This window comes from Mustela erminea, chromosome 9 (genome assembly GCF_009829155.1).
Source record: "Mustela erminea isolate mMusErm1 chromosome 9, mMusErm1.Pri, whole genome shotgun sequence".
Classification (NCBI taxonomy): Eukaryota; Metazoa; Chordata; class Mammalia; order Carnivora; family Mustelidae; genus Mustela; species Mustela erminea.
In genome coordinates, this window is record NC_045622.1 from 97,981,382 (window position 1) to 97,989,617 (window position 8,236).

At 37.7% G+C, this 8,236-nt stretch overlaps 1 protein-coding gene across 2 annotated transcripts; it reads left to right on the forward strand.

Annotated features, from left to right (window-relative positions):
- Positions 1 to 5,488: 5,488 nt before the first annotated feature.
- LOC116599397 (olfactory receptor 4A15-like) lies at positions 5,489 to 6,637 on the forward strand. 2 transcript variants are annotated; one of them, XM_032359213.1, is made up of 2 exons: positions 5,495 to 6,390; positions 6,604 to 6,637. In XM_032359213.1, exons 1-2 carry the CDS (start codon positions 5,495 to 5,497, stop codon positions 6,635 to 6,637), a joined length of 930 nt encoding a protein of 309 aa, XP_032215104.1. The 2 variants fall into 2 exon arrangements, with proteins under 2 accessions (XP_032215105.1, XP_032215104.1); XM_032359214.1 differs by lacking the exon at positions 6,604 to 6,637 and having other exon boundaries at positions 5,489 to 6,412.
- Positions 6,638 to 8,236: the final 1,599 nt, after the last annotated feature.

Here is an 8,236-nt window from a genome sequence, read left to right on the forward strand (position 1 = left end):
TAGCCTTGAACATTCTTATTCTGACTGTATGTTGTATTTCGATTATACCATAAAGCATTACATAAAGAAGAGGAAAATTCTGCTTTTAAAATCACCATGAGGGGCACCTGGGTGGCTCAGTGGGTTAAAGCCTCTGCCTTCGGCTCAGGTCATGATCCCAGGGTCCTGGGATCGAGCCCCTCGTCAGGCTCTCTGCTCTGTGGGGAGCCTGCTTCATCCTCTCTCTGCCTGCCTCTCTGCCTACTTGTAGTCTGTCAAATAAATAAATAAAAATCTTAAAAAAAAAATCACCATGAAATAAGTGAGGTGGTTTAGGATTTCTTTTTTTTTTTTTTTAAAGATTTTATTTATTTATTTGACAGAGAGACATCACAAGTAGGCAGAGAGGCAGGCAGAGAGAGAGAGAGGAGGAAGCAGGCTCCCTGCTGAGCAGAGAGCCCGATGCGGGACTCGATCCCAGGACCCTGAGATCATGACCTGAGCCGAAGGCAGCGGCTTAACCCACTGAGCCACCCAGGCGCCCTAGGATTTCTTTATTCAGCATGATACTGATTTTGGATTTAAGACTTACATTTTTATTATATATTAGGAAATACCCATCTATGCTCATAATATAATAGTACATTTTGTTGGGTTTGGCCAGCAAACCCTGAAGCATCAAATAATATTGCTCCAGATACCTTAGTAGGAGAAAGGAAAGGGCCTGGAAGCAGACACTTTAGGGGCAAAGGTCCCAGGCCAGACTCTGCTTCCACTTTTATTATGAATGTTATCAATCCAACAATGGAATAAGAAAGGAAGGAAGGTATGGGAGGCTGTAATAATCCAGACAGTGATTGGGAGCATTGTGTGAATAGAACAAGCTGTGCTCCTGATGGATATGCATGTGGGGAGTGCCTAGAGCATGTGACTTCCAAAGATAAGTGCTTCTCCTAAATCAAGCATTTATCTCTGGATGAGTGCATTGAGCCAAAATGAGGATCTGGTTAGTTAGAGCCCCAGGAAAGCCCCTTTGCTTTTCTACTAGTCTGATCCAGGGAGGCATGGGTTTATTAAATATAATCTAGCCAGACACTATGAATTCCCACATTTTTTGAAAGTGAGATAGAATTAACTATGTTTAAGAGCTTAGAAATACAATCATGTGTTTTTTTTTTCCTTGACCTATTTTCATCTGATCTAGGTAAATTTAAAAATATATAATTATCATTGTACTGGGAAGGTTCATTCAGCACAAGAAGGGGCAACAGGGTCTAAATTTATCCTTCTGCCTAAAATATCAAACAAGATGGAAAATATGCAAAATACTGGTTTTCAAGACTAGACATCATAAGGAGTGATCACTGAGAGATGAGAAAAAAACAAGTTGAGTCCTAGGGTTGCCCCAGCTTTGCATTGAAAAGTTTTCATGCTGCAGCACAGACAGGAATATTTAGGAAATCCTGCACAGCCTTTGAGTTGAGGGCAAGGAACTGAGAGTCCTACAGCAAGGCACCAAAGGAGCTAGCAGCAGAGGGTGATATTCTGGAGAGGATAGAGCTACCAAGGCAGAGTGCGAGAGAGAGATGGACAGAGAGAGAGAGAGAGAGAGAGAGAGAGAGACAGAGAATGGAAGTAGAGTGAGTGGGAAGGAGAGGGAGGAATGAGAGAGAAGGTGGAAAAGGGAGAGTTAGAGGAAAGAAGAAGGAGGGAAGGGGTAAGGAGGAGGAATGGAGAGAGAGAGGACAGAGGAGGGAGGAAAAAGGAGGAGAAAGTGGAGAGAGAATAAGAGAGAGAGAATATGAGAGGGTACTTGTGAGAGATGAGAGGGAACTTGAGAAGAGAGCATGAGAGATTAATGAGACTATGTGAGAGACAATAGGAGAGAGAAAAAGAAAAGGAAAGAATCAGTGCTGGAGAGCTGCAAGGATCCTCCTAGATTGTTCATCAGAGTAGCGATCAGTGTGTGCATGTGCATTTGAGGAAACTGCTTGGGGTGGTGATTGACCTGGCTGCATTAGGGAGGATTGCCCAGTGCTCCCTGCGTCAGTCACAGTGGCTGGTCTCTCAGCGGAACAGCTTGGGCAGATTCTGGCTCATAGGGCGGGACACTGGCTGAGGTCTTAGGAAGATCTTGCTTCAGTAATGGGACACAATTGTCCCTAAACTGAGCACTGTTCCAAACCTGTCGAATAAACCATAACAGTAAGAATAAAGAAAAAAATCTCCAAGGAAAACATCCAAGAGAAACTAATGTGTTTAGAATTGTATGTCTCTGATAACATGAGAGATTGGTCTGATTATTGTGCCTGTGATGCTGTTGTTTCATTCTGGTTTAAGGGTTATGCTGGGTGCACAAAATGAGTCAGGAAGAATTTTAAGTTCTCCTCAGCCCTGAGCCATTTATATTAATCCTACATTTTGATTAATTATTATATAGTATCATTGATAATGTTATATGGGAGTAGAATTTTGTTTAGAGAGAATAAAGGTATCAAATTGTTTATTTACTTTAAAGTATAGGTAATTCCAGGTTTTAATTATTTTTCTGTGTCTCTTCAGAAATCTACATCTTTCTTAACAGAGCTCCACTTTCTAAACAGGCAAGGATACTGTCATAAATTCATTGTTGATATTCTTTTATTATCTTTTTCAGATATGTAGAGTATATTGATAACACCGTCTTCATTCTTGATTCTGATCTTTTGTTCTTTCTATTAGTTTTTCTTCACTCATTTTGCTAGGAACATTAATTTTGTAAATCTTTCAAAGAGCCAATCTGGCTTTATGTATTTTCTCTTTTTTTCAATAAAATTAAATTTCAATGATTTCTGTCTTTTATTTACTACTTCCTTTCTACAGTGTCCTCTCGGTTTATTTTGCTTTCTTGTTTTCAACTTCTTGAGATGAAATGTTAACTCATTTCTTACAATATCTCTTGTTTCCTAATACTTTTCATTAAAGCTACTTATTCCATTCTACACACCCCTTTAAATAATTGGGAAACACTGTTATGTTTGTGTTGGATTCCACTGTATATATTCTGTATTATTTAAGTCCTTTGAGATGCGTTGCAACTTGTTGTTTTTTTTTTTTTTTTGCTAAGTGGTGTCTGTTAGCACTCTGAGGTAAGTGGAATCCTCCCACAGTGTTTTCACCCTTCCCACTCCCATACTAACACAGGTTCTATATACTTGCCCGTGTGTTCCTATGTGACAAATTCAAGATTCTTCCCCTTAGGTTAGAAACTTGCTTTATTACATTTGAGACAACACTTAAATGGATAGTAGGAAATTTGCTCTCATGATATTCTGGAAGTCAGTTCTAGGTGTTCATGTGCAAAAACATAGCTTAAACCTAACTGAAATAACTTTGCCTATTGTGAAAGTCATGTTTGAAAGAAGAAAGGTTTTACATATTTTAATTTTGTCCACACTGGACATTTCTCCTTTGGTGATTCAATCTTAAGTTGTTCTTTGGGGATTCTACATCCCCCCCCCCAAACAGCCCCCAGAGGACATATTTCTTCAAGTCCTGTTGTACATGGTAATTATCCTGGTGGCATCTCTGGAGATCCAGGTCTACCCTCAAAATTATGATGAGAGTCCCAATGAATTTAATTAGGGAAGAATGACTCATGGAGATGCACCAATGGAACGACTCAATAGTGCTTGCTGTGGTTCAAATGAAGATAAAGTGTTTACAGACCTTTATCTGGATCTCAAAGGGTATTTGCATCCGTGTTCATATGACTGGCTTTTTCAGGAATCAAATGATGGAATCAGAACTTAGTAAAGTGTCTAGGTGAACTTATTCTTCATCATTCAGGGAATCCAAACTTTAACTATGCTTTGTGCAGACAGACCAGTATAAATTATTAAGTGACTGTCATAAAGGCTATTTCACTATTTTACTTATATTGACAATGAAAAAAAATCTTTATTTAAGCAATTCACAATTTTCTCTCCCACAAAGGTGTTTGTTTGTTTTTTGTTTCTTTAGTTTTTTTTTTTTTTTTTTTTTGGTCATGAAGATGTTGGTTTAACATTTGTTATTATGGCAAATTAGGCTAACAAAGATTTTAGTTCTTTTTGTTCACAGCCAATGTTCAGACTTTTTTAGATTACAGGGACTTTTTATTCATTTTGAAAATCCCAGAAATTTAAGAAGTAACCTTTATCTGAAAAACTGAAAAGACTTTCTGCAAACATAGAAAGCATTGTTCACATGGAAACAATTCATGATCCTGTGATGATGCGTGTGTTTTCTTGGTCTGTGTGCTCAGAGATGATATCAGTGCACAAAAGAGAAGGGACAAGGGACTGCAACCTTGAATTGAAAGGAGTTTCAGCATGCAGGTAACCCAGGAAGTGTAACTAGTTGTAAGATTCCAAAGTAGACTTTATATTTTACATCTTGGTGGTGCTGGGATTCAGTCTTTCAAAATTCCTGCTGTGTGAATCTCATAATCAGCCATATTAGCGATTCTTTATGATTATTAGAATATATGGGAATTAGCTCAGGTCTGTAATACCACTTTTGGCTATTTTCATATATAAAGATACAGAATAAATGTACTTTCTCCAACTTCTCTAACATCAGTATTTTTAGAAACTAGTTTCAGGCTTAGGGATATTTTTAATGGGCCAAATATTTCTAACTCTATAGGTGGTCCAAATTGATATGTTCTCTGAGCATTGTTTGCTGATCTGTGGAAATTTAGAGGATGGTGTAGCATGCTCAGACTTGAATGAGTGATTATAAGGAATCCAAGGTCACACTTTCATAATCAAGCTCTTACTTCACTTCCTATTTTTTTGTTTATAGATGAGTTCAGTATCATAGCATATGTCTGTTGGCTATTCCTATAAATGCTTCTTTACATGATTTACCCACTTGACATTGGTTTCTTTGTCGTCTATATTTTATTTGCTTAAAGCTCTGTGTGTATTTTGATATTAACTCTGTGTATGTCCTCTAAAATGCAAGTCCATCTACTTTTATCTATTGATGTCATGGTATCTTTTTAAAGTTCTTGAGATGTTTTGATATCATAAAATATATCAATTTCATTTATGAGTTAAGAGGATTCCAGAAGTTAGAAAGTCATGTCTTGTGTTAGCTGGGAAGTAAATACAAACCTTGCTGTAGTTTTTCATTAAATCAATGCATTTAAAAATTTGTATATGAAGAGTTCATTACATGTACAATTTTACTAGCTTCCAGTTGGAAAGTTGGTTGTGCCCCTCCATTTATTTATTACTGTGTCCTTTCCCCACAGTGTTTTTAGTGACTTATCTCTGCCTGAATCAGCAAGAGTGGTGAGATTAGGAAAAATGTTTTTATCCATCTTTTATTCTTATAATTTCTGAAAGTACTAGAACGTAAGAAACTACAATGCCTATTAGGTAAATGAATAAACAGATTGTGTTATATTTCAGGAAGTCACCAGTAATTATCACATTTATAGCTAATTTTTTCTTGAACTGTGAAATAAGGAGATGCAAAAGAACATATGGAACACAGGAACAATGTGACTGAGTTTGTCCTCTTGGGGCTCACCCAGAGCCTTCAAGGTCAGAAAATACTATTTGTCGTGTTCTTGATCATCTACATTGTGACGATGGTGGACAACCTACTCATTGTGGTGACTGTGGTGGTCAGCCCATCCCTGGATACCCCTATGTACTTCTTCCTTGGTTACTTATCATTTATGGATGCTGTTTATTCTACTACAGTTACTCCAAATATGATTATAGACTTACTCTATGAGAAGAAAACCATTTCCTTCCAAGGTTGCATGTCCCAGCTCTTTATAGAGCACTTATTTGGTGGTGCTGAGATTTTGCTCCTGGTGGTCATGGCTTATGACCGCTACGTGGCCATCTGCAAACCTTTGCATTATTTGACAATCATGAATCAACGGGTGTGTGTTCTATTGCTGCTGTTGGCCTGGGTTGGAGGTTTTCTGCATGCTGTCGTTAAACTTCTCTCAGTTTACAACCTTCCCTTCTGTGGTCCCAATGTCATTGACCACTTCGTCTGTGACATGTATCCATTATTAAAGCTTGCATGCACTGACACCTACATTATTGGCCTCACTGTGATTGCCAATGATGGCACAATCTGTGTGGGCATCTTTACAGTCTTACTCATTTCCTATGGGGTCATTCTGCACTCCCTGAAGACTCTTAGTCAGGAAGGGAGGCACAAAGCCTTATCCACTTGTGGCTCTCACATTACAGTGGTGGTCCTCTTCTTTGTCCCTTGCATTTTTATGTATGTGAGACCTCCTTTCACCTTACCCATTGATAAATTCTTGACTGTGTTTTACACAGTCATCACCCCTATGTTAAACCCTCTGATCTATACTCTGAGAAACGGAGAGATGAAAAATGCCATGAAAAAGCTGTGGACCAGAAGAAGAAAATGATGCTGAAGAGAAATTTTCACCTTTTTTCAATGAAGAGTTGCTCCATCCAGGAAAGGATTATTTATTAGTAATGAATTTCTCCTCAGGTTTAATGAACTTGTGTATGATGAAAGCACTTAAGATGTAAATATTGTAATGATCAAAAAAGATTTCTAAGATTTTCATAAATTGTTAGTAAAATAGGTCTGTAGCTTTGGGTATAAAATGTCTTTGTTGAAACTATGAGTTTCTCTTCTATGTGATAAGTTATGCTATAGTTAATACTATACCTTTATTTTCATTACTGGACAATTTTCACTTGCTTCTCTTTTGCCCAATTATTCTTTTTCAGAATTAATGGTGCTCATTACATATTTCTGAGAAGCATTTTAAGAATGGGACCTTAGCACTTGGTTCACTCCTTCCTTACAAAGACAACTCCCATTAATACTTGAGGTATATGTCTTATTTTTGTATTTGCAAGTTATTTAATTGTATAATTTTGTTCATTGCTTAGTGCATAAGATTGAAAGGGAATGCTGTTTCCAAATTATAATATAAATCATAAAGAAGTTAAGTGAAGAAAAAATCTGAACAAAATACATAGATATAATAAGTTAGATTCACTTATTTTTCTGAGAAGGGTATCCTATTATTTCCTCATGTGGAGAAGCTTTGTTTGGTGTTATATTTTCATTGGGATGACCCATTAACATTCCCTGATCATTTGGAATATCTGATAATATCTCTGTCATTTTTTTAGTATCCCCATCTCTTCTTCTGCTTACAGTGTTTCATCGTCTTTTTTAGGGAACTAGGCCCTTCCTTTCATATGTGGAATTACCATAATGCATAATTAATGACCTTCAAATATGCAATATGGAACCTGACAGTAGATATTTTGGATGATATCCTTGTAAGAAAGATGCTGACAACATGGCAAACCATTCTTACCTCTGTTGTGGATGGAATGCAGATTATTCGGCAATAAAGAGGCCATAATATATATTGATTTCCTTAATGGATACCTCTTTCTTAAGCTTCATTCTCTCTGAATGAGGTTTGAAAGAAAATATTATCAGCTTCTAAAAGTGTAGGAAGCATGTGGACAATGAAACTCCTGGTTTTGCCCCCTTATTTAGTCTGGATTCATGAGGTACTCAGGCTTTGGGGAATGGAGCCTTTCACTGTTAAGTCACAGTGTATGAAAAACTCTATATCCCTGTTTTTATCCCAGTTAGTATTACCTAGAGATACTTTATGTCATCTCAAAGTCTTCCCAAACATGATGTTATTCCTTCAATGATAGTAAACATTTGATTTTATCAGAAGTTATATAATGAAGTCATCATCTTTTGGGTGTTGCTGTAGGCTCAATATATGTGTTCCCCCTAAAATTCACGAGATAAATACTATATACTACATGGTATTTAGAGATGGCGGGTTTGGGAGGTGATTAAGCTATGAAGGCAGGCTCTCATGAATGGGTCTAGTGTCTCCTTAAAAAGAGATACCACAGGAATACCTGGGTTGCTCAGTCTGTTAAGGGTCTGCCTTCAGCTTAGATCCTGACTTAAGGGCCCTGGGACTGAGTCCCTCATGGGACTCCCTTCTTTTCTTCTCTCTCTGCCCCTTTCTTTGTCTCTCCTAAATAAATAAATAAAATCTTAAAAAAAAAAAAAGGATAAAAAGAGATACCCTGGGGTGCCTGGGTGGTTCAGTGGGTTAATCTTCTGCCTTTGGCCCAGGCCATGATCCCAGGCTGGGTTTGAGCCCCACATCAGGCTCCCTGCTCAGCAGGGCAGCCTCCTTTTCTGTCTACCTGCTGTTCTCGCTGCTTATTCT

Coding starts and splice junctions, on each gene's coding strand:
- LOC116599397 (XM_032359213.1), top strand. CDS start 5,495: ATGGAACACAGGAACAATGTGACTGAGTTTGTCCTCTTGGGGCTCACC. Junction 6,391..6,603: donor AAAAATGCCATGAAAAAGCT/GTGGACCAGAAG, acceptor ATAGGTCTGTAG/CTTTGGGTATAAAATGTCTT.